Here is a 26,355-nt window from a genome sequence, read left to right as displayed (position 1 = left end):
ATGTCAGGTGAAGTATGGCACTCACATACATGCACAAGAGACAATACAACAGATATATGCAAGATATTGGGTAGAAACCAATAGGACATTATGTACTTCTGATAAGGTCTGAATCACAAAATGGCAATCTCATCTCAGCACCGAATACAAAATGTAAAATGAATGGTCAGTGCAAGTACCTGTAAATTGCAGTCCTCCCTCCCTCTGTGGTTTACTAATTGAAGAGCAATCAAATTCTAGGCAAAATTGCGATGGAGAATGCTCCCTCAGTTGCCCTTAATCCCAAAGCAAAGCAGCAGGAGTAGCAATGAACCTGAGGTTAATCAGATTTGCTGGGGCTCCAAAACTGGAGCAGAATATCCGAATCATCGAAGCAGTTGGTGGACCATGTACAAGGGACTCTATCTATGGTGTTGATGCAACTTCGATGGCACTACCCAGAGGCCATGCTGCCTCAACAAATGCATCACCATACTTCACCTTCTTTACCAGAGTGATCTCTTGGTATGGGTCCAGACCTGTGTCAGATCACAAAAGAAAGGTAAGTAAGATTGCTGGAAGTGACACAACATTAAACAACAGCATCATTAGTTTCAACGCACCAAATCCATCGACCAGCAATGTGAACTGGTATACAAGATCCATGCACAGGTAAGGAAGATTGTCGTCTTGGACACGAGGATAGGTGGCTTTTGCTTTCTCCACATTTAGTTTGCAAGCACGCTTTGCAACAACCTTGAACTCTGCTGGTTTGACCTTGGCAACTGGCACCTTGTGATCTACAAAACCAGCCTGAGGTGACACATACAATTACAGTTAGACACAGAAGCAATATGCACAAATGAAAATATTGGTTGAAAGGACAAAACAGTGAACCAGGCAGAAGGAACCAAAAACGGCAATACCTCAACAGCTCTATCAAAGAAAAAGGATGCTACAAAGAGATTTCGCTGCCCATCTCCACCTCCGCCGTTCCAGACACCACCAAATGTACACTTCATGTGGGTACACGTTGGTTCATCAACTTTGAGAGCTTTAATAGTGTCACTCCTGCACTTGGAATAACTAGCACCAGAAGGTGAAGCAACAGCTTTGTATTCCTTCTCCCCATATTTATATGATCCTTACACAAAAACAAAAACATACATATATTAAAATTGATATATTCCCATTTAAATGGCAAAAGCAAATAAATGGTGGTCCAAGTGACCAGGGTTTAAATAACAAAAACAGTTTCCCCTCTTGGATAGATAAGGTTGTGTGTTTTAATTCTCTCGAACCCCCATTGGCAAGGGCCTCATGATGTAAATAAATATTGACATGTAGATTCAAAATTATGCACTAAACATAAGACTGAGAAAGTAATTATGAGAAACTTTTATGACCAGTATCAGATGCAAAGAAAATAGATTAACAAGATCACTGCAGCTCTCTCGGTTGTCTATATTTTAGACAGATAATTCTGATTGGTTGCTGTTGTAATGCAGAAATAACTGCAAAGGATTAAAAATATTTAACATGTTGATGAATGAAACGCTAAAAGTTGTCACCAAATATATTTATTATCCAATGAACACTAGTTTCTACTGCTGCTTGCACGGTACTAAACATATAAATTCATGGATTCTAATAGGGGTCTCCAAGCATTAATAGTTTCTTCTTTATGGCATGCAATGAACAAATCTAAATGGTATTACTTTCTCTTGGCTATTTTCATGGTTATAAGAGAGATGGTCATCAGACAACTGAGAGATGGAAATGGTTCAGATCAACTGTGGAATGAAGTGTGTGGAAATTATAAACAAAAAGCAATAGGCAACACCTGAATAAAAGATGGCAGACAATTTAGAGGACCATCTGAAAATGCAAAACATTTTTTTTTATTCTCTAGTTTTCTTGGGATGTGTACATAAACTTCCTATAGGAAGACATCCAACAAAAATGTGAAATAAATGACTGCATTAAGTCAAGAACATTACAAAAGAATTATGGATATACTAGGAAGGATTGAGCATGGGAAGAGTACTCTCAAACATACCATTATAACCATCCAAAATACATTTACTATTACCATCAGCAGCCTTCAGTATTTCTGCACGAACGGCTAGCAGACCATAGTGCAAGTAACTACAAAGGCAGTAAGTCAATCAGGTGCACATTTTGGAACACTGGAAAATGCTAGTCTGCTTTATGATTAACTCCTAAATTGACCACAAGAACAGCCAGCATATGAATCTTGAAAAACAATACAACATTTATGAACCTTACCCAAAAGATGATTTACCATATAACAGTCTAACTCCAAAAAGAACTAGAAGATGTCCTCACAGTTGGACAAAAAATGTCACCTGTGGACATAAAGGTGATAGCTTGTTCCTTTTAGAAATAGCTGTTGCACATAAGAATGTTCTTCATTTGAGATTTTTGGAGCATTTGCAGCATCATTTTCTGAAATAGCATAAGCCATTTGAACAGATCCACCCCCTAGATCAACAACTCCGACTGTGTCCCAGTACGACTTTCCTAGTTTCCCCAAGAGATAATTAATAGTGACCTATACATGAATAGTTTTCATGAGAAAATAAGCATAAGACATTAAAATAAGAATGACCCGTCAACCAAAAACCATTATCTTGATATTCAGATGGTGAGCAGCAATTGAGATAGTAGGAAATAAATAAAATCTGGAAAAGTAAAACACAAATTAAAGACAAAAGAACATTGAGAGGAGTAAAATTATATATATATATATATATATATATATATATATATATATATATATATTTTCGACTCAGGACGTGAGAATGTATCACTAGCTTGATTTTAGAGTTCTTTACTACCCCACTGATAGGGAATATTCCGACGCCACCCATGCACTGATAGCTGGCAGCCACCAAGGAGCCGATGTGGGGGATGTGCCTGGCGAGTGTCCGGAGAAAGCACAGCCAGCTCGACAGACGACGTACAGCCGACTCCGTGCCGCCCGGAGTCGCACAGGTCAACGCCGCACAACGAGGGACTGGACACGTCGTCAAGAGCATACGGGCCGACCCCTTGCATAGTTGCACCGGATGAAGCATCGGTGCCATTAACGACCCGCGTACAACAGAGTTGTCGCCACAAGTATAAATACTGATACCCTGGCCTGAGGAAAAGGGGGGAATCTTTTTCGCTACTAAGACCATGTGCTAACTTAAACATTTGAGGGGTCGAGTCGAGAATCCCCCTCCCGACGTCGACCAGTCGTGCAGGATCTCGGTGTGGACGAAGCTAATCAAGCTCCACCTCGGGTCGGCCACAAAAATGCGACAGACACTCGAGAGCCAACCCCCCGGCCCAACCTTACTCCTCCGGCCTCTTTGCCCAAGAATCCATGTGGACAACCTTGCGCTGTCGGGACATAACACCCATGAATAAGACTAAGGCGGTAGAAAATTAGGCCAATATTAGCCAAAACAGCACAAAGGTCCAATGTGCATTCTGTATCACTATGTCAAAAGTATGCTACAACCCTTTCTCAGAAAGCTTTCAATATGCCTAGTTTACTTATTACTAAGTCCAAATTTCCACTGATAACTATTGAAATATCAATGGTCCAAAGATGAGCATAGTTCAAAATTCTTAAAGCCGTCATTCATGGTAGGCCCCAACATATGGCTGTCGGAATATGACACTAAAAATGAAAAACTAAAAGAATTGTTGTAACAATTCTTGGATCAAAATAATCCATATCTTGCTTAAGTTGTATTAGATGTCATATCAGAAAGGGCTATGTTCATTCCATTTGCAGGCCTGCCCCCACATACTACGAATGAAAGTTTTATTTTCATCTCATGATTTCTTGGAGTGTCTTTCAAAGTGATGAAGGTTAGATGGATCTCAGCTGGATGATTTAGAGTTCTTTTGATTGATAGGTTGGCTAGTAACTAAAGACAAGCATTTAAGTATCTATGGTCTGGCAACAACAGCCATAAAGATCCATCTTCCTGTGTACTCTTGTAGATAAAGAAGATCCATCTGAGTGATGTAAAATTGTGTTTCATGAGTTCCATTAGTTTGTTGCTATTTCACTGTTATTTTGCAAAGTTTCACAATTTTATGCATGGAAGATTATGGATAGGTCAACCCTAAGATTTTTCCAACAAATATGTGTACTACAGAAGGAAGATATGTATCTTTTATCTCAATTCAGTTTGATGAACTGACTTTCGTCTTATAGACATATTAAATCATTGAACATTTGATTAATCAACATTATTTCTAGGATAGCTCATCAACTTGCAAGATATCTGAGGTATGTGTAATTGCACAATCTAAGAGTGAAGTAGAATTATGATTAGGAGTTCAATAAATCATAGTTCATCATGAGTTAGAAAGTTCTTTTTGTTCACTTTGCCATGATAAAATGTGCAAGGCCTGAGCATGCATTTTAGATTTTCCATAGTTATACAACACCAATTTCAACAGGAAGTACTGGTATAGTTAGAACAGAAACAAAGTTTTGGCTTGCCATAATTTAGCAAGAATAAACTTGTTGCCGGACAATTAGGCCTCATCATGTTTGCAGCCAATAAGAGTAAATTATTGCATTTAGCACGCAAGAAGTAAAAGGCAGCAAAGAAAAGTTTTAGTGATGGACTTTTTTTCCCTGTTGACACCAATTTGACTGAGCAGTCAACATTTTCATCTTTAATAATTATATATGAGGCAATAAAATTAGGTAATTCCACATAAATATACAGACCATAAAGCATAAGTTCAAGTATATACCCACTGAAAGGCACCTTCCTGAGTTCCATCTAGAACAGTCACCCAATCTGACTGGAACTTTAGTGAGCTCTTCTGCCGCAGGAGATCTCTAACCTGCAGAAGATAAGGTTGACATGGAAAAACAAAAATACAAGTAGAAGCAAGAGCTAAAATGTCTCTTACAAGAACCTCACCGCTTGCAGAATTTGTTCAGCTGTTACAGCTCCTAAAGCTCTCAAACCTGCTGTAGCCTGCATAAGCATCATATGTAGACAGCCATGAACAAGAGTATGTGTGCAGTTCATATTACAATTGTTCTGTAGGCTCCAATAGCCTCAATATGGTTTACCCCAACTCTGACAGGTGTTGTTCGTCGCAACTCTACTGGAATAACACTTTCAGCTTTCTCTAATAAAGGAACAAGTGAATTTGCGGCCTCCTGAGGATTCTTGGCATAGAAGCTCAAGCCTGGTGTTCGCTGCATGCATGACAAACAGAAATGAGAAGATACCCAAATTCCTCAGTCCGTGAATAAGAAAAATATAGCTTCTTTAATGGCTAATTAACTTTTTAAAGGACTAATTCCTTGCGTATTCAGAACATACAAGAACATTGTCACATATTTGGAAAATAAAAGGTTGCAAATTTTCAGTAACTACCTTTATAATGTAAAAGATCAATGTTAATTTTTAGATGCAAAAGAGGAACTATTTATATACCATCCATGACAAATTTATTAGGTGATATGGGCTCATGTCATTCTTCTCATAATTCTTTATTTAGACTATTTTAGTTCATTTGCATATATGATTACACGGTGCAAATTTAATGGATGAGGTGAAATATAATCAACTTTTAGAAAATTGCTAGTTTTAGAACTTAAACTTTACGCTTATATTTTACCCTATATCAAACTTGTGATTAGATACTGTCAGGCACCATTCTAATGAGTGATGTTATAGTTCAGATGAAAATATGTGTCATATACTATAGACATTTACTCGTCATTCTTAGAATAATCATCTCCTGCACTAATAGAAGATTCAGATCAAACAGAGAATGATGGTTTATCCATATACACCACAAATATAGAAAAAGTTTCACCATCAAGGTGGTCCATAATAAAACTTGGTTTATACAAGTTTAAACCCAACTAAGTCATCTTAAAACAAGCATTCTAATATATAAAGAATTTGATGATGATTATCCAAGTCCCTGTTTCTCCTGTAATGCACTGAAAACAGATTTAAAAATCTTTGTTCTTCCTAGTCAGGAAAATTGGCTTACTTTTCAATTAAAATTCTTTGGGATTCTACTAATTTATGCTCTTAGCATGGCAAGTATATTAATGGGCCAATTTTCTACTAAGTTAAAAATGAATATTGATGAGGACGTTTACAACCACGTTGATGAGCAGACAACAGGTAGACTTAAATGACCGGGGGAAAATTTGATCACAACAATTTACATTTTTAGACTCAGGGTCAAATTGAAGAAACTTTTGGTTTAGGATTTAAGTTTCCAGTTTGGACATCATACAGGGATCATCTCTCTCATTAAACCTGTTTGTGTCTAGGAGGATTCCCACCTGAACCAAGTGACAGAAGGCAGCAGATGGAATAGGCATAGTTACATTTATTGCTTGTCACTCATCCATGGCGCTGGTTGAGGGTTTATGATGGTACTGAAATTCCATAACCTAAAAAGGAAAATATTCGGTTACTCCAATACTACTAATTGAAACATTATTCACCACAACATCAACCTACATAAAATCTCAAGTCAGAAATATGCATTGCAATCTCATAAAGAAGACACCTCTTAACTTACTATACTACAAAATTAGATGCATCCTTATTCATGGAATGTGAATTTTATGAAACTAATGGAGAATTTGTTTATGATAAGATAATTTTTCCCTGTCTTCAGAATAACCAATCATCAGAATCTATCCACAGCATAATAACGCAAACAATGTGATGCCGACTTGCTTTTGGTTTCAGATCAAAATAGTAAGTTTCAGTACAAGAAGAAGCTAAATGATGATAATTCCATAACCTATTGCTCAGATTTATAAACTAAATACCAGGAAATTACTGGAATCAAATAATGGCTCCAGTCATATCCATACCTGTTCGAAGAGCTCGATTTCCTTGCCGATACTCAGCAGATCAAGATTCACGTCAAAGCAGTACACGTGAACCCTACTCCCCGAACTCCCCGCGTCGAAGATAACAGCATAGCTCTTCGATCCCAACTCCCCGCCGCCGCTACCGACGCCACCTCCACCTGGAGCCGTCTTCCGCCCGGAGGAGACAATGGGGGAGGGGGCGCGGGGCATGAGGAACAGAACGAAGGAAACAAGCAGAAGAGGAACGGAGAAGACGAGGATGACGCCGCGGAAGCGGTGGATCCGGTCGGGGAGGGACTCCTGGCGCACCCGCCTCATCCTGGCATCGAAACCAGTGTCGGAGGGGACGGGGGAGAGTTCCGCCGCAGACGGCGACCGGTACCGTATCTGACCATTGGACGGCGCCGGGGCTGGCGGCTTTAGCGGGGTCTCCTGCCGCGGCTCCAGCTTTCTCTAGAGATGAATCAACGGAACAAGGGGAAGCGATCGAGAAAGAGAGAAGAAATCTTCGAAACGACGAGGAGATCAATCGCCCTCTTTCCCCCTTCTCGATGGCAACCGAGGAAAGCAAGGAGCAGAGGAGAGTGCCGTTGGTTAAGACTCATAATACTTTGTATGGGCAAGAAATGTGTGGGACCCAGTGATATGTAAAGTTAAGTGAGTCTCTGCGGAAATATTTATGACCCACGCGTGGGGCTTACGCGTATGGCTGACGTGATGAGAACAGGCGTTGGTGGCCGTCGGATTAGCGAACGACCGACCGAATTGCCCCCGAGCCATCAGGTGGTGATATGGTTCCTCGCAGACCTTTGGGCCCCCGCTTCGATTTTATCCAATCAAAAGGCACGTAGTTGTGACAGGTAGACCTAATCGGGTAGGAAAACCATCGTGATTGGTTCGTTGCAACCCGTCCCCATCCATCTCTCGCCATCCGACACCGACCTTCATTTTTCTCATCTTCCTTGGAGACAGCAGCCTCCCAACCCAGCACAGCGACTTCTATAAGAGGGATTTCGTCGAACAGAACGGGGGCATTGGAAGCTATGCGATACTGATCAGTTCCCGGACCAAATCATGGTGTTTGAGTCCTGCTGAGGGCCGGCCCGTTGCTTCCACGGAGGCTGCTTGTGTGGTTGCATGTTGATGTCAGACGAAGGCTCGAAATCAGTGGTCATGGAACCCTTCATTTCGCCTTTAACTGATTGGAGTCGTGGTCTTCATCGGCTTCTTACGGTCTCTAACCATGTCAGACATTACCACAAACACCGAACAACGTAATCTTCATCGAGTATGGATGGCATTTTATGTATATTATATATAATATACTCAAAATGTACCGTGTTTTGAAAGCCGAACTAAACTGATCAACATCGTTTCCGTTTGTAATTTTGGTTTCTTGTCTATTTGATACCAAATCTGACCCATGAAATGTAATTATACAATCACTTATAATTCAATTTACCAAAATCGTCTCATCAAATCTCTGCAAGAGAGTATGTTTACCATCTGGAGAGAGTTATAAACCATATTAATATTATGGTTTAATTTGGTTTATTTATGTTCTAAAAAGGTTTTTAGTTTCTTGTGAACCGGACCGTTCGACCCGAGCCGCGAAATTATGACCACGATCCGTCACATCATGTCGAACCATCTTCGACATCAAGGGCATATACGTAATTTGATTATCCCTTTGGTTTCGGCCACTCCTCGTCTTCGACCATCCACGTGGAAGCCAAACCTATGCAACGGCGTCATCACTCAGCGATCTCCATAACGATTAATCTCTAACAGCCGTTGGATTTGACGCGATCGATTCTCCACCGCCCGATTGCCGCTGCAGGACCAAATAAATTTCCCCCGCTTTTGTCTCTCCTCGGTTTTCCGGTTTCCGTTTCAGTTTGAACGAGAAGAGGACGAGCGAGCGAGCGAAGAGAGTGGAAGCCAAGAAGGGAAAAGGAGAAGCCTCTGCGGAGGATCGCAAGCCCTAATTCGCCTTTTTTTTTTCCGATCTCGGTATCGTATGATCCGTCTCTGCATCTACTTCTTCCTAGATCAATGTTTTCCGCTTTTGCTGCGTAAAGATTTAAGATGCTTTGTTTAATCTGTTTTAATGGATTCGATTGGCGTTTTGTTGGAAGGTCTACTAAATGATGATGTCAGAAATCGGTGAGCAAGCATCTATGACGGATAGGATCCATGAGAAGATCCATGAGTACAAAGGATCATCGTCGTCTTCAGATTCGGACAACGAGAAGCCTTCAGCTAATGTTTCGACGAAGAAACGTTTGTTTGGGAGGAAGGAACCAGTGCATGCCGTCCTCGGAGGAGGGAAATGTATGTTCTCCTTGTCATTGCCAAGTTAACTTAGATCTTTATCTTGATAATTGTTTATGTTACTGTCCTGCAGCTGTATTTAGTTTGAATCTGTGATACGATTTCCTCAGTCATTTCCACCTGGTTCGTGAAGATGACGGTGTATAGCTCCTTAAACGAATCAAATGTGTAATTGATAATGGGAGTTAAATCGGCAATATCAGACTGCGGTTTTATTGTTATGGAGACAGAGGTTGTGAGATAGGAGTTGGAGAAGCTAATTTAGTCAATCTAAAGATATAAATCAGCAATGATATGGATCATATTGGATGTTGCTTACTTTCTATTCTTTAACAACACTTTTGGATGTTCATCTTTAATATGTTATTGGTCTTGTATTTTGTTTCCACAGAAATCAATGTCAGGTTAATATTCCTTACATTATATTGCTTTTGTAGTATAATTTGTTCTCTTCTCTTGTGTTGAAATTAACTCCAAATTGCTCCTCCTTTCGCTATTTTTCCTCGACCCTCTAAGTTCTAGTACCTGCCAACACTTTGTTCCTAATACTTGCTGAGTTAAGAACTTCATTTTCAAGGTTGAGATGTGACTTTATTCTGAGTCAATCATCCTCTTTATGGATAAGCTGGCTTTTGTGTATACTCAAATTTTCCATGCTTAGAAAACTTTTAAGTCAAGCCAGTAGCAACTTTGTCTACAACTCTTGGCTATTGTTTTGCTAACTCAAGATACTTAAAAGTTCATATCATGCTTGCCATTTAGGATCTAGCATGTGCTCTTGAATATGGATCAAATATAGGCAAGTTTTAAATAATGAGTTTATTGTGCTTTCAGCTGCTGATATCATACTATGGAGAAATAAGCAGCAATCAGGCAGCATACTTGCTGGAGTTACTGTTATATGGCTTCTTTTTGAATGGATAGGCTATCACCTGCTGACATTTATATGCCACTCTCTTATACTTCTACTGGCAGTGTCGTACCTTTGGTCTAATGCAGCATTGTTTGTCAACAGGTATGAGCCATATTTTGTTACGAGTAAAGATATTATAATAAATTACAATATCTTTTGGCACTTATGGATTGCTTAAAAAGTAATGATTCATTAAGTTGCTAACGGAGCAGAATTCTGTTGGATCATGAATATAATAATATGGCTTAAAAATATGTGTTCTGCTGAGAAGTGATGATACTTCAACATTGAGAGTTGATGTAAATTTCTCCTGTAAAATTAGTCTTTTCAATGCTCATTGAAGTTCTATAGAGCATGGCCAATGGAGACATTTGGATCTTTTGTGTATGAACAATCTAATTCTTTAAAGAATAAAAAGGAAAGGAAAAGGGCATTTAAAACATTGCTCAGGCAAGCTTTGGAATTTGATGAATGTTTGTTTGTTGTCCCAAACTTCCTTTTCCCTAACAGTAAAATAAGCACAAGAGTTACTTGGCCATGGCCAGCCTTTTTTTTTTTTTTTAACTACTGTTTGTGATTTGTGATGGCAGTCTTATTTTCTTGCTGAAGTTTTTCCTTGTTCTTGTTTTTTGATATCCAGGTCTCCACCAAAATTTCCAGAGCTTTTTGTGCCCGAGGACGTGTTTCTGAGCATGGCTCTTATTCTAAGAAACAAAATAAATGAAGTTTTTGCAATTTTCTGTTGTGTTGCTACTGGGAATGATTTGAGGAATTTTTTGAAGGTATGATTTAATACCTCCAAGCTTTCCTTTTTGCAGTTTGTGTCTTGACTGCCAAATTTATATGCAGGTAATTGGAGGTTTATGGATCCTTTCGGTAGTTGGTGGCTGGTTCAGCTTCTTGACTCTTTTCTACATTGGTCAGTTTCTTCTGCATCTTGTTTGCATCATTATATATAGAATGTTAATTTCTGTTTAATCGTCTAATATGCAAGATGTTTGGAATGCCAGAGATTTATCATCTCAACATACTTCTTTCAGCCTTTTTACCCTCTATATAGTGCTGGTTGCACACCAGAATAATAGCATTCAAATCTTTTGGACAAAACATGCTTCAGTATGTAGGTTAAGGCTAAAATATCATGAATATGTCTCGTGAAGAAAAAAATTAAACAATATGACACCAGAACAAAGAGACATAACAAATCAAGGCGATTTCCTCATAAGATTGGCAAAACACACCAGTAAATGGTAAATGTCTACTGGACACACGTAGCAGTAAAACTTGCAAGAGATTGTTTTATACTGCGCCATATTTTCTATGCTTAGGTCATAATCTTTCTTTCGCAGTTGTTTTAATTCTGTACACTGCGCCTGTTCTCTATGAGAAGTACGAGGACCATGTCGACACAGCTGCTGAGAAGGCAATGGTCCAAATTGACAAGCAGTATGCAGTCCTTAATGCCAAGGTACTCCAGAAAATTCCTGGGGGACGGCTTTCTTCCATAAAGCAACACTGAAAAAGAAATATGTTTGGGGTAAATCTCTCCTAGAATTTCCTGCCACTGGCAGATCTGATGATTAATCCATGGAGGAGTCATTTTTTTGGAACATGTCTGTAGGTGACAATAATACATCTCTTTACAGCCTATTGCACAGCTCTTAGATGCTTATTCTGAAGCAACTGCAGCAGTGCTATTTTACAATTATTACTGGTATTCTTTTCTTCATAATGTAAGAGTTTATTCAATACATTTTTTCCTTGAGGAAAGACATCATTCAATGCATTGATATCTTGTTATTTGGTGTGTCTCCTCTCACTACTTTGCACTGTTCATTATTCTCAACCTCAATTCAGAATTTTCACACATTATCTGCCATTATTCAACACAAGCTTTCTTTCAAGCAGATTCTCATTTCGTCTACAGCTTGCAAAGGAACTCAAGAGAGTTATCTTCAAGTTTGATGTGGTTCATGATGCACTCAGTTTCATACTATAGATGGTAGATCTAACCTAAATCACAACCTAAGTAAATGACACTCTAACATTGAACTACCTAACCTTAACCAAACAGATGGGAGAACACTAAAACCTTGAGAGTATACCTTTACATCTTCAACATATTTCTTTTTTCTTTCTGTATAGATTACTTTCTAAATCTAATGTTCAGAATTGTGAATGTTCAGTTAAAGAGATTCCCCAACAAGAATCTCCTGCTACAGCTCATGACAAGCAGTCACTCAACCATCAACCCTTTCAAAATTGGAGTTCCTTAACAAAGTAGCAGGATACAAGAGTGACAAAAGGTAAAAGAGACTATTACTGAACAGGAGTTGATTAAACATAATAAGAAAGCCATTCAGAGTTGGCATCATTCATTCACAATTTTGAAATGTCTTCTCTCATTATTTATTTGGTTTGCTAGTGCACTGTTAAACCAACAAACAGATCTCTTATTTGTAAAACAATTTGTATTACTAAAACTGTATAACTACATTGATGCATACATACCTATGCAGAGGAACAGCAATATTTATGAATAGCAAGATGTCTAGAATCGGAAAGCATATTTTTGTCCTTTTATATTCCACTTTACATGGATCCTTTCTAGCCAGTAAGTATCAATTAGAAGATGACATTCCTCACAAATGAATCTGCACTCACCATGCATACAAAAGAAGAGCTCCTCATTGTGGTTTCATCGAGTCCGGAACCATTATGGTAACCTTCCTAATTGCTTTTGAAAGTACTTGTTAGGATGAAAGGATCCTCAAGCAATACATGCTTCCTTGATTCTTACCTTAACAATGTCAACAAAACACTAGTAGAATTTTTCCCATCCAAGCTAGCCCATGATTGTCTTACTTCCAGCCAAAGAAAGGGAAACTAAGGCTAAAGCTTATCTTGAGCAGCACATTCATTGTTCAGAATCTTCTTAAACAAACATCTACAAGACTTCCAACATAACCAAGTGTAGTCAAGACAAGACCTTGAGACCTAAGCACTAAATAGTCCACCCTTGCATTCTTGGGATTTCAAAAGTTCAATATACTCATATTTAACTTAACCAAGCGCACAACCCCATAAAGATCTCTCCACTGAGAAACTAAAGAATCAAGCAGCTAAAAGAAAGCTTAATGTTGGGAACAACCAATTGTCCAATTCCAACAAACAAAAGTGCAACAAGAACAGTAAGAAGAGCATCAGAAACTGCAATTGAGTATAAGAATTGCAACAGTAAGCATCATAATTCTACAACCATGCAACTTAATCCAAAAGCATAACTCAATCAAGCTTTCGTTTTGATCCTCCGCTCAGTAGCAGTCACAATAATCAATTCATTTCATGAGCAAATCCAGAGATGAAGCACATGTATTCTACACAATTTTACTCAAAGGAAGCTCTCGTCCGTGACTCCAATCCGGAACAAAAAGTATCAGAATTTTGTCTTATACCTGCAATCGGAGTTCTCCACCGATCGGCTCTGAACGCTCACGGTGATGTTGCACATGGTGTACGCCACCATGTGGTGCTTGAACACCCCAAGAATCGTCACCGTCCCGGGGAGTCTCGTATTGGTGGAGAAGGGAACCGACCCCGAGATCACGTCCTTGTACAGGGTCGCGTCGGAGATGAGTCGGTCGGCCATCACCGTGAGAGATACGTTGGTCCGCACCGAACCCTCGGCTCCGACCCTCCCCGGCGGGATAACCGCCTCGCCGACGAGGCCCCCATGGTAGAAGAGCTCGGCGTTTCCGGTGTCGTAGCGGAAGCTCGCACGGTTAGGGTTGGTGGCCGTTATATCGAGGTCTAGGGTGACGTTAAGATCGACGGAAAGATGGGGGACGTCGAGCCCGACACGGAGGGCGCCGAGATGCACCGAATTGATGGTGGTGACTGTGTGGCGGGGGCGAAAGACGGTGAGGCCAAGGATGAGGAGGAGGAGGGCGATGCCAAGGATTACTGCAACGGAGATGATTACGCAGCGTCGAGAGCACCACCGATGGTGGCGATGTTCCTTGGAGTCCATTACCGGCGGTCCGGTTCAGAGACAGGGGTGTCGCATTTAACTGGAACTGTGGAGCCATCAGATAGTTATGTTGTTCCGGAGGAACTATTAATAATATTTGGTAGGCAAAGCAACGGTTAGATTCGATTGGTGGAGAATGTTACAGTGCCTGTGAGGAATCAATAAGCTACCTGTTGGGATCCTCCAACCAGAAGGCTGGTAGAAAATTGGGTACGCAAAGAGAACCGGAGAAAAGCATTCAAAGTGCGTCCTTGGGTTGGTGGTTCTGTTGGGGGTTGGGTGAGCTGTTCATCACCGTCAAGGAAAGAGGTAATAAATGGGACCGACGTACCTCAGTTACTATTAATTCGGGCTCAGATATATTTTGTGTTACTACGGTTTTCCGTATAAATTGGAAAAAGAAACTCTTTTAAAATATTTTTAGAAACTAAATCTCTCAGAATTTTTTTTTTTGGATCATATGGCAACTTATTTTGAAATCATACGATTTTTATTTTTATTTTTGATATCATCAATTTGGTTATCAATCGGAGTTGATGAGATTGATCTGACCTTATTTGTCTTTTGAGTTATCATGTCTAAAAACATAAAAGAAATTCTTCTTCGATTGATGTGGTCATGATTTAAGAAAGATTTATTGTGTGTACCTTATAAAAAAATTAATGTCAATTATGCATTCGATAGAATCTTTTTATATCTTTAATCATTTTGAACATTCAGGGCACATAAAGAATTTAGTTTTGTTACTCAATATATATATATATATATATATATATATATATATATATATATATACCTTTTTTAGTATAATGATGATGTAGCATGTCCAGTGTCATTTCTAAAAGATTATGTGACATGTATGTATTGACTGAATTTCATATGTTAAATTTTAATTAGTTGAAAATAATTATCATATCATTTGTCATTCATTTTGTGTTTTGGGTATGAATTCATTTACTATGAAATATAATATCCATTTTGGGACCTCATAACTTGTATAAGAAAACAATTAAGTGGTGCTTTTATTTCTTTATTATCTTAGACAAATGCATGAATCATAAGAGAGAAGCTTTACGCCTAATTGGTTGTATCGGATGATTCAAATTTTTTGTCCTACTTACAAGGAGAAAACTTTAAGATACCTCAAGTGATTTAAATGTTTCTATATTATAGGGATACATCATATGTAAAAAAAAGATATTTTGAGTTTGAGTGTAATTGTGTCGAGCATTTCAAATATTTATTTATCCTATATACATGCATCATGTGCAAATGGGTTTGGTTTTAACGGATGCTTTGAATTTTATTTTGTCATGGGAAACCAATGTTATAATGTCACAAGAACAAACTATTGCTGAATCAATGTCACAAGTATAAAAAATATCTTTTATATATATATATATATATATATATATATATATATATATATAATTTTTGAAAAAGTGGGGCATGTGCTTGGGCCACACTTGGGCTTGGGCTATGGCATGATTGTGCGAGAGAGCCTAACTGGCATGGGCTTGATTGAGTTCGCCTAGTTGAACATTGGGCATGACTAGCATGAATTGATTAGTGAACTGATTTTATCTAATACGTGATTTGATCCTTTTTATTTTTGTCTTTTGCCTATTGAATTCAAACATGTGCTGATTAGGTATTCCTAATTGATTGTTTGTCTATATGTTTCTTTTATTTTGTTTTTATTTTGTGTCGTTTGTTAAGGTTAAGTTTTTCTATCTAATCCGGTTAAAATAGTATTATTATATATTTTGATTGTCCTAACTAGAAAGACAATTCAGATTTAACCAAGATTTAGATCGAGTTAGTCTTAATCTAGGTCATGGTTTACAATGCATCTAGCCAACAAAAACTAAATTGAGGGTATTCTTTTATAATCTTATTGAGGGTATTCTTTTATAATCTTAATGAATTAGTGTAATAGTATTTTTAATCGATTTTAAAAGTCAATCGATAAATCAACACATTTCAAAAACTTAAATAATCGAGTTACAATTTCAAGTAAAGAGAATAAAACTAACTTATAACTTACAAATAAAGATAAGTAAAAAGAGAAACTAATTTACAATGGTTTTATCTTTCTAACCTATGATTCATCTTCCCTTACGGTTATCGGTTTTTACTATCAATTTTTTTTCTAACAGACAAAGGTTAACTATCATTATTATAACTTTATCATTTTTTTTGCTTAGGAGATAACTTTCATACTCTCTTTTTATATAAGATCTCTTACCTTTTATAATTTAGAATTAAAATTAAATTCAATAGGGGAAGGAGACTCAAACAATGTTTAAAATAAGAACTTACAATATTTTATTAGCTCATGAATAGATGCTCCATCAACCAAAATGTGGTATTTACAAGCCTAAAAGACTTTAAGAATAAAGTCAAAATTTTAAATCTTTGAAATTTTAATGTATGGGCGATAATATCGCTAGCATTGGGCAGTACTAGCATTGTAACTATGCTACAAATCTAGACTTTAATGATACTATCATCAATCTAGGCAGTACTATCACTACCATAGGTAGTACCACCATCGAAAAGGTTGACAAAGCATAAACAATACTTATCGACTAACTAAAGCGATACTACCACTTGGGCCTGACTATCACGGACTTAGTTGAAATTATCTAAGTAGTGAGGTACTATTATAGCAAAGTCACAAACTTAGCTGGAGTTGTCTAAATTATGATGCACCTTTGCGCCAACTTCTCGAACTTAGATGAGACTACCTAAGTCATAACACACCCTTGCGATATTCATCCGTAAAGGGTTAGCCAATTTGGAACCTCGCTCAGGTCTTGTAGTATTAGGAAATCTTAAGGAGCATTATATGTGCAACAAAAAATAGAAAACAAAAACAAGTTCCCAAAAGAACGATATAGGAACGTCGTGTGACAATTGGGAGCAAAAACTCAACAAACCGAAAAATTACGTAAGATTCGTGAGATGTTTTCACCTACGGGAGATCGTATATCCCTGAAAATATAAATCTAAGTTCATGGATGATGGATGTCAGATGTCCTCCTCTCTAGTGATGATCCATACGGTGCATGAAGCGACGACGCACCATTTTTTATGACGTATTCTTTCCTCACTTTTGTAGCCTCCATTCATTCTATGCTTGTGGCACTTGTCACTTCTACCTCTATGCGCCTTTCCCCACTCATTGTGTCCATCACTTTCACCCTATGAAGTAGAGGACGGGTGGAGGTAATAGGCACGACGAACAGAGCTTTGCGATGATAAGTAGAATGTACAAATGATAAGTGTGACGGGTAAGGAAGGGGCAAAGGTAATGAGTGTGATGGGTGGGGAAAGTATTACACGAAAGCGATGAGACCTTATAATAAGAGCGGGGAGCAAAGACAATAGACATGATGGGCAGAGAGAGCACTACCATGAACGCAACAAGGACAGTTCTTCTTACTATCCTCTCACACTAGAGAGGGGGTAGTCGACTGAGGAGGTGGTAAAGGAGAAGTTAGGGGGGTGGAGGCTAAGGGGTCCAGCCTTATAACCCTTTCAGTTTCACATTCATTTTTATAGAGAGCTCTTGTTGCTAATCCTAATGGATCTTACCTTATTAGATATTTGATCTATATCTAATTACCTTAGCATATTGGATATTGGATCTCCATCCAATTATCCCTAGCTTAATAGAAATTGGATCTCTATCTGATTATCCACTCTAAGCTCTTATTAGGTCTCACTTAATGGATCCAATAAAATAAAGGCATATTGGACATCACATATTCAATAATCTATTCGTCATGTCATCTACCATCTGCGATCTGTAGAAAATAGGTCGTGTGACCCTTTAGGCCCAATACTGAGCTGGCCATAAGTTACACCTGTCAGAACTCCTTTTGATTCAGTGAATTATCATCCCATGATAATTTACTTAACTCATCGACTATGGATATACTATATCGCTATGTCATAATCCCCAAATGACAAAAAAAGATCTAATCCATTGGATCTATCTACCCTTAGTTACCGTGTAACTATAGTCCCTCAGACCCATATGGAATCTACTCGAGTCTCGCTTTAATTGGATTCTCTCGGAAAACTTATTCTCTCTTAATTCGAATTACTTTGACTAAAGATTTGCTTGAGTGAGAATATACAAGACATTAATCCTCTATTGATGCTCAATTGCCCTCGTAAAATTAGCTACCACTCCCGATGACCGACTTTGCTAGATTTGAAACTTTCAAACATATAAGTCCGATATTAAAGAGTGAAGAATTTATATAGAGTATCCTTAGTATCTCAAGTCTATGAATCATATACACAACTGAGATCACGAAACTACTATATGATAATAAGGTATCATTAACCATTCAACATTTCATGAGTGAATCATTCAGTAAACTCATTCTCAAATGAGCACCTACATTATATCCCTAGTGTCCTTACACAAGAAACTATGAGACCAACTGTTTTAATCATATGAATGAGTATATAGTACATTGGTCTATCTGACTATCTCGATGTCCCTCTTGAGTAACTTATGACCAGAAATCTTTAGGGTTCGTGTTTATAGGCGAATTACTCTCATTATTATGATTTCATCATGATCTAATTTTTATTGCACAGATCTAAAGATATCGTAATATAATATCATCCAATATAAAGTGAGAAAATAATAATAATAATAATAATAATAGTAATAAATAATGATAATAATTTTAAAAAAAGTACAGCATGTCACACGTGTTATTTCTCACGTGATTAACTTGTAGAGCATTTGTAACTAGTATGTAGGACTTGTAAAAAGGAAAAGTTAATTAGTTCAAAAGTGAGCGACGAATAAGTCCCAATGTCTTACGAAGAGGTAAGCTTTAAGCAATTCAGCAAGCACTTTGAGGGCAAGAGAGAAAAGAGAGGAAGGAGAAAGCAAATACTTCATAAGGCAAAATGAATAATCGCAAGTCCACAAACGATTGCTCACTGGGTCTTAGGCATGATGGTAAGTTTCTATCAAGTTAATGTGCAAACTTATATTAATCGATCAACGCCCAACACTACCCTAATGCTCATCTCCCTTGGTGCCACCCAGGGGGTTCCATGGTGCTAAGATGGCTGACGTTTCACGTGCGACGACGGTTTACAGAAAATATGTCGTGCTACGTGAATACAAAGTCATTTTGAGGTTGTTTTGCCCGACGCTATAAGTGATTGTACTACAATGCTACAAACTATCATTGCTTATATTTTTCAAGCAAAAACATAAAAAAAAAAACTAAGGCAAAATATGATGTCAAGCATCTGTACAAGTATGCAAAAGCGACAAACGATTCGTTGAGCAAAGATGTTGTGGGTGCACAATGACTATTCATGACATGATTGTGCCATTGACCAGACCTAGTTTAGGCTTTCAGTTTATCCTTCTAACGGGCCTAATTCAGCATGACTTCAAGTCCAATGACTTTCTTGATAAGTGAAATTTGTCTTGACTTAATATCAATTTAAATTGACCCAAAATAATCTTAATTGAGATATTGGCAAATCAACCACATATATATTTATAAAGCTTTCAATATGTTATATGCTCTTTTAAGATGTCATCCAATCTTTCACAAATATGGAGATATGATCCCTTTCTAGCATACTATATTTTTTACTAGTATTTGAAGTTCAGCATATAAGTCATAAAATACTTTAGGTACTTTATCATAATATAAAGAGGTTTTGGAAGAGTCAAACACCTGAAAACTATTAAGGCATAATTTGTCAATTGTGGATATATTTTTGAAGTGTCCTAGTTTTTTATACTTATAACATATGACTGCATCTTCCTTGAGCTTACTTTTATTCTTACCTTCTATTCTTAATAAATTTATCTTATTTTTCCTTGTGAACTTTTTGAATCTTTTTGTAAGAAGTGTTATGTTTTCATCATCGGCTCGAGTAATATTTTTTTGGATTTGAGAGCAATATCATTTTTTTTAAGGTTTTTCTCTTTTTTATCATGTGATTTATATATCATTTTATAAATTATTAAAGGTCCTATAAGTTCTTCAGGAGGATGATTGTTCATGTTTTTAGCTTCTTTGATTACTGATACCTTTAGATCCCAACTTTTAGGAAGAGATATTAAGATTTTACTCATCAATTCAAAATTAATATAATTCTTATCAAGAGCTTTTAATCTATTGATAATATCCATAAAACATGTATACATATTACTAATAGATTCGCTTAGCTTTATTTTAAATAATTCATAAATATAAATCAAAAGTTTGATTTTGAATACTTTTATTCTACTTGTGCCTTTGTGAGTAACCTTAAGTGTTTGTCATATATAATGTCTAGTGTCACAAGTAGAAACTTGATTGAACTCATTTTTATCTAAAGCACAAAATAAAGTATTTATAGCTTTAGCATTTAAAAAAAATTAAATCATTTTATTCATCTATCAATTTAAAAGATTTTTTAAAACCAAACTTGATAACATTCCATAAATCAAAATTCATAGAAAGCAAAAAAATCTCTATTCATATTTTTTAATAAATATAATTCATCTCATTAAACATAAGAAGATGTGTGATAAAGTGTTCCTCTTGATTGCTTAAAAATATTATTTATTCTCTTTTAGGTATTAATCCAAATGAGAGAACATTGCTCTAATACCAATTATTAGAATTTTAATAACAATAAGAGATATGGAGAGGGGGTGAATTAGTTTAATAGTATTTTTAATTAATTTTAAAACTCGATCGATAAATCGATCGATCAATAATTGTGTTATAGGCAAACAAGATGCTCATCACAAAAAACTTAGTCTTGACTATTTTTACGTAATTACATGATACGAAGGTGACATATAAGTCCATAATCCCTATGAGAGTGATTAAATCTCCCATAAAGTTAGTTGAAAAAGATGGATCGTAAATCCTTTGCATTTAAATCAATCTTCTAAAATACAACATAGTATATGACATTGACAAAGTTATGCATATCTAATATGATCCTTTTCACCAATGTGTTGGCAATCCCAAGTGAGATGATTAGGGCATCATCATGGTCTAGATCCAGATGCTCAACCTCCTCTTTGAATGTAATGGAAGGATCTCCCATCGGATGGAGCCTCTTGAAACAGAGCTCCCAAGTATAATTCTTATGAGAGGATAAATTATTACCTCTTGATGCTAGTCCTCTGATAATTATGTCCACATATCGTTCAATAGGTCCTCGTGATCTCGGAAACGTCTCAGAAACCCTTTGGAGATAACAATTAAGATGTTTTTTTTTCTAGATGAGTTCTTATATTTGCTACTTCAAGTCGTAAGATCTTAGTGGAAACGATAAATTTTAGTGTGACTCTATTTGGTAGGAGGAGCTTGGAGAGAGTATGGTGTGTGGAGCAAATCCTTCTCTCTTATTTGCATAAACACCTTAATAGGAGAAGTATTCAATGGAGTAAATTCTCTATGAGGGGGAGCCTAGTCCTCTCTTGGTATGTCATTATGGGGTTACCCTAGATTATTTGATCGTATGCTTCTTTCTTTTTTTATAATTATTTTAGGCTTTAAACATCTCTTTCCACTATCTCTGTGTTAATTGAGCTCTTGCATTAACTCGGGGAATGTGATAGGAGGTCGTGCAATAATTGTGTAGAAGAATTTTGAGGGTTGGAGGCCATCGATATCTGCCACAAGTTTGATTAAGATGAATTAACTTGGATCCGCCACTAGTTTGATTTCATCATTGAATCATTTAGTATAATTGGCCCAAGATTTTTTGTCCATGTACTTATGGCTAAGAGGGAGGTTATGAGCTTTTTCGATAACTTATTTCTAATGAAGTTGAAATCAAACTCCTTAATAAGTTGTCAAAATGATAAAATTAATTCATAAGGAAACTTAGAGAACCATTCTCTTGCTACTCCCCTAAGAGTTTTTAAAAAAGTATAATAGAATCTATTATCCTGAACAATATCATTTGTGAAGTAAAAGCAACTATATACTTGGTGGAGTTAAAGCTCCTTTCATAAAGCTCTAAGGATAGCATTATAAATCCCAATGGGATCGGTTCCTCCATAATGCTCTTAACAAAGGAAGACCTTAAGTAGGGGTCGACTTCAGGTTGTTTTTTAGCCTTATCTCCATTTTGATATCCTGGTCAACCTCAAAGAGCTAAACTTGCATATTGCGATAAAGATCGATATATTGAGCAATTATCTCCTTTAGTTCCTCTACTTCTTATTGGGTTGACAGCCCATAAGTTTAGCCCATAGTGGGCTTTAACAGCCCATAACCCACCCCTCATTAAACATAATCCTAGCTCTAAGGAGGGCGGTGTGGTGGCTACAAAAATAGGAGAAAAAACTGTAGTAGTAAGGCAGAAAATTATAGTAGCAACTTGATTCAAAAAAGAGGAGAAAAGGGTAAAAAAATAAGAGAATCAAAGCGAAGAATACAAGGACAACGTAGACAGACTATTCTCAATCATTTAAGCAGTGTTCTCATCTCAGGTTAGATCAGATCTATAATAGATTCTTATTATGATTACTTGGGGATAATTTGGATATTGTGTACAGTGATGTAATCCTCATATCTTAGTTATTCTTTTGAGATTGTTGCTTGGGTTTTGTGCAAAAGACTAAGATTTGTATATTCATTATTTTTATAATGGATTATGTCTGGTTTGCCCCATGGTTTTTACCCTTCATGTTGGAGGGGTTTTCCACATAAATCTTGGTGTTATATTTGATTGTGATTTCTATTTAATTTTGCTATATGTTACAACTTGCTTATATTTATTCATATACAAAATTTTAGTTCTTTATATCCTATCACTTCTTGAGAGAGATTACTAAGCAAGCTATGGGGGTGATATTTGAAAATTATTTTTTTGAGATAGATTAACCATATGGGGACATGACTCTACCATTAGGCTAGGAGTTGGAGCTGTTGGTGGAATTAAGAGTGGGGAAGACAAAGAGTGAGTAGAATCGGGTGTGCCTCTTGTTATGCTAATTAGATGTAAAAGGTAAAGAGCTTCAAACTATAATTTTCTCCTCATAAATTAAACCTACTAAGTTAAGCTGTGAAAGGCATCAACGGGTATGGTTATAATTTGAGGTGGTGGTGCTATAGGTTAAGCTAGTGGTGGATTGATTATTGAGTCTTGAAATAATCAACGAAAGAGTAAATGGTTGGGTAGTTGGAAGGTGGGGAGAGCATGTCCAATTAAAAGTATAGATTGAACAAGTTATGAGACAATTGAGATTGGTGCATTTGGTAGTGGACTGTTCAGCACGGTTAGGCTCGGACCCTCCTTATCCATTCGACCTATCTAGTAGTTCGGGGTTTAGCCTAGATGATCTTATGAAGCTTTCCTGAGACATTTGAATCACCCTCCTTCTAGCGGTAATTGAGATTCAGGTGAAGTCAGTCTCAATCTAGGTCATGATTCAAGATGTGTTGAGCCTACAAAAACTAAGTTGAGGGCATTCCCAACAAATGCTCATCTGATGATCAAGTTAGTTTTAGAGGTTCAGATTAGTCGGACTAGTCAGTTAGAGATTATAATGAAATTATGTTTAAGAGCATACCTAAGGTTTATTTTATAAGTGATAGTGGAGACGATTAAGCTTGGGATTGTCGACAGTCAGTGTAACATCCCTCTTTTTTTAAAATTTTATAAAGGCCTATTTGTAATATAGGGATCTAAATATAAATATTAGAAATATGATATGATTTGTGAAATATTCATATTAAGTTTGAAAAAAAAATGGTGGACATGTGTCTAACCTAATGGTGCCACCTATGTTTGTTCTAAGGATGACACCTAAGCCCTTTTCATGTATGCTTGTCATCTTGCAATACTTATATTAGCTAAATTTAATGCATTAGAGAAGAAATTAAAGGAGGAAAACTTAAGAGCTACAGTCAATGTGGGTTTGAGAAAGAAAGGAAGAGGAATTGAAGCAGAAGAAAGAGAAGAAGCTTTGCTTTGCTTGAGGTTTTGCATCAATTTTCCACATTTGAGAATCAAACTTTTCTAAAGCAAGTGTTCTAACCTCTTCTTACAGAATTCTTGATCTCTGATTTCATCTTAATCTTAAAAATTTGGAAGACTTTGGCTTTATACATGGTATTTCTTTCATTTGGGAACAAAACTGTGAATCTAGAATTTTTCGATAATTTAACCTTTTTGTATTATTCTATCTATAACTTTCTCCACGGACCTTGGATTTAGGAGAAACTAGATTCATCCGAAAATATACTCATAGATCGTTCTTTTGATACTAATATTGATAAATTTGGAGTCTATTTACATACTAAAACTATTATTTTAACTGACCCTATGAAATCTATAAAATAGAGACTATTAGTTTTGACCTTTCAGTACTCTCTTGCTCATAACTCTCTGTTAGGAACTCTGATTTATACAAAAATTAATTTCTCAAAAAATAGACTCACAAATCTTTCTATTAATATCTGATTTGAATGATTTGGAGTATAAATAAATATTGAATCATCTGTTCAAATTAACTATATAAATTCTATAAAATGGAGATAATATCCTCTAACCTTTGGTTGCTAAACTATTGATAACTTAATGTTGGAATCTCCAATTCATACAAAACTTTATTTATCTAAATTTAAATTGATAAATCTTTCGAATGACCCTTATTTTGTATAAATTGGAGTATAATTGATTATCCAAACATTTCATGAAATGTGCCTCTCAAATTCTATCAAAATCGAGCTTTGGTCGACTTCGTCTATTCTTATTTTATCTCTTGAAAAATTGATTTAAGCTATAATCCTTACTTCAGTTGAGCTTTATAATATTGCTTTAAAATCATGTATACTTTTATCCTTCAATTATTTGCATATATGAATCTATTATGTATATGTTTGTATCGCACTATTGCATGTAGGCACATGCATTCCGTTGTTCCACCAGTGTTTCCGATATATCCCAATTTATTATTCATAATACCCTTTTATACTCTGGTTTTTATGAGATTATTTGGACCTTTGCTAAAAATAGTAAAGAGATTATTTGGACCTTTGCTAGAAATGGTAAAGGGTATGTGCTTAGAGCCCGCGATACTCTAGATTATGTTTGGTGGTCATTCAGAAATGGATGGACCATATTATATTTGAGATCTCACTTCACCCTCTATCTGTTTGATTTGATATCTAGAGCTTTGGTTATGTGCTTCTATGTGTTTTGGATAAGAATGAAATGTGTGCAACGTCAAATGCGACGTTTGAGCTTTTATTTTGTATTTGTTCTTTAATATGCTCCGAAATACTTCATATGTCATTGATATATTTCGAAGCATTTCATCCATCATTAATATATTTCGAAATGTTTCATTTGTTATTGATATTCTCTGAAACATTTCATACATTCTTGATATGCTCTGAAATGCTTCATATGCCATTGATATGCTCCATAACATTTCATATGTCATTGATATACTTCGAAATACTTCATATGCCATTGATATATTCTGAAGCATTTCACCTGCCATTGATATGTTTTAAAATGTTTCATTACGTCAATGATTTACTTCAACTAATCTTTACTCCCTTGTTATGAACAAAACATGCTTCAAATGAAATGACATTGTAATTCTACATTCGTTGAGCGGCTATCTATGAACTCTTGTATTCCTGCCTTGTATTTGGTATATTATTTGCTTTGAAACTATCCTTTTTCGCCATTGATATGTTAGTCGCTTACTAAGCTCTATGTGCTCACCCCGTTGTATATAAAATTTTTAGGATAACTTGTAGTTTGTTAGAATGTTTAAATTGAGCTACGATAGTAGAAAACTAGAAGACTTTGGGCAAACATTTAGTGAATAACATATTTTTGTTGTACAAGTACCCTTGGTGTTTGATAGAATGTTGATGGTAAATATTAACTTATGAGTTTTGTAAAAGTTTAAAGAACCTCTGATTTTTAGGATTTTGGAATGTTAAGTAAATTTGTGTAATGATATGAACACGTGTTAAACATTGATTTTTTGTGATTGTATAGAATATCACACTTATGAATTTATGAGGTGGTTATTGTTTGGGTGAGTTGATTTTAGATTTTACGATTCATCGAGTGATATATGAATTTAAACTGCACAGATTTTATGAATTATGAAATTGAATGACTTGAATGTTTTCTTAGTACTATTGTATGTTTGGATCCTGA

The 26,355-nt window shown here is 36.4% G+C and overlaps 3 protein-coding genes across 4 annotated transcripts; 1 reads left to right on the top strand and 2 right to left on the bottom strand.

Annotated features, from left to right (window-relative positions):
* Window positions 1-55: 55 nt before the first annotated feature.
* Window positions 56-7,447, bottom strand: LOC135673289 (probable apyrase 2). 2 transcript variants are annotated; one of them, XM_065182145.1, is made up of 10 exons: window positions 6,881-7,018; window positions 6,338-6,448; window positions 5,099-5,227; window positions 4,944-5,000; window positions 4,771-4,863; window positions 2,349-2,554; window positions 2,039-2,127; window positions 906-1,123; window positions 603-792; window positions 56-518 (listed from the first exon to the last, which is right to left on the bottom strand). In XM_065182145.1, exons 2-10 carry the CDS (start codon window positions 6,374-6,376, stop codon window positions 406-408), a joined length of 1,134 nt encoding a protein of 377 aa, XP_065038217.1. In that variant the 5' UTR covers window positions 6,377-6,448; window positions 6,881-7,018; the 3' UTR covers window positions 56-405. The 2 variants fall into 2 exon arrangements, with proteins under 2 accessions (XP_065038217.1, XP_065038216.1); XM_065182144.1 differs by lacking the exon at window positions 6,338-6,448 and having other exon boundaries at window positions 6,881-7,447.
* Window positions 7,448-8,768: 1,321 nt separating this feature from the next.
* Window positions 8,769-11,788, top strand: LOC135673287 (reticulon-like protein B1). Its single transcript, XM_065182141.1, has 6 exons — window positions 8,769-8,893; window positions 9,019-9,214; window positions 10,049-10,229; window positions 10,768-10,909; window positions 10,977-11,046; window positions 11,477-11,788. The coding sequence occupies exons 2-6, from the start codon at window positions 9,028-9,030 to the stop codon at window positions 11,644-11,646; spliced, it is 750 nt and encodes a 249-aa protein (XP_065038213.1). The 5' UTR covers window positions 8,769-8,893; window positions 9,019-9,027; the 3' UTR covers window positions 11,647-11,788.
* Window positions 11,789-13,318: 1,530 nt separating this feature from the next.
* On the bottom strand, window positions 13,319-14,202 carry LOC135673288 (uncharacterized). The gene has a single exon (XM_065182143.1). It carries the CDS (start codon window positions 14,155-14,157, stop codon window positions 13,564-13,566), a length of 594 nt encoding a protein of 197 aa, XP_065038215.1. The 5' UTR covers window positions 14,158-14,202; the 3' UTR covers window positions 13,319-13,563.
* Window positions 14,203-26,355: the final 12,153 nt, after the last annotated feature.

The sequence above is a fragment of the Musa acuminata genome, chromosome BXJ1-5 (genome assembly GCF_036884655.1).
Source record: "Musa acuminata AAA Group cultivar baxijiao chromosome BXJ1-5, Cavendish_Baxijiao_AAA, whole genome shotgun sequence".
Lineage (NCBI taxonomy): Eukaryota > Viridiplantae > Streptophyta > Magnoliopsida > Zingiberales > Musaceae > Musa > Musa acuminata.
This window is presented reverse-complemented; position numbering and strand designations above follow the sequence as displayed.

Excerpts from the sequence above, each read along its gene's own strand:
- LOC135673288 (XM_065182143.1), bottom strand. The coding sequence starts at position 14,157 with ATGGACTCCAAGGAACATCGCCACCATCGGTGGTGCTCTCGACGCTGC.
- LOC135673287 (XM_065182141.1), top strand. The coding sequence starts at position 9,028 with ATGATGATGTCAGAAATCGGTGAGCAAGCATCTATGACGGATAGGATC. Across the intron at positions 10,910-10,976 it reads ATTTGAGGAATTTTTTGAAG|GTAATTGGAGGTTTATGGAT; the intron begins GTATGATTTAAT and ends ATTTATATGCAG. Across the intron at positions 11,047-11,476 it reads CTTGACTCTTTTCTACATTG|TTGTTTTAATTCTGTACACT; the intron begins GTCAGTTTCTTC and ends TTTCTTTCGCAG.
- LOC135673289 (XM_065182144.1), bottom strand. The coding sequence starts at position 7,198 with ATGAGGCGGGTGCGCCAGGAGTCCCTCCCCGACCGGATCCACCGCTTC. Across the intron at positions 4,864-4,943 it reads CTGAACAAATTCTGCAAGCG|GTTAGAGATCTCCTGCGGCA; the intron begins GTGAGGTTCTTG and ends TATCTTCTGCAG. Across the intron at positions 793-905 it reads TCTTTGATAGAGCTGTTGAG|GCTGGTTTTGTAGATCACAA; the intron begins GTATTGCCGTTT and ends GTGTCACCTCAG.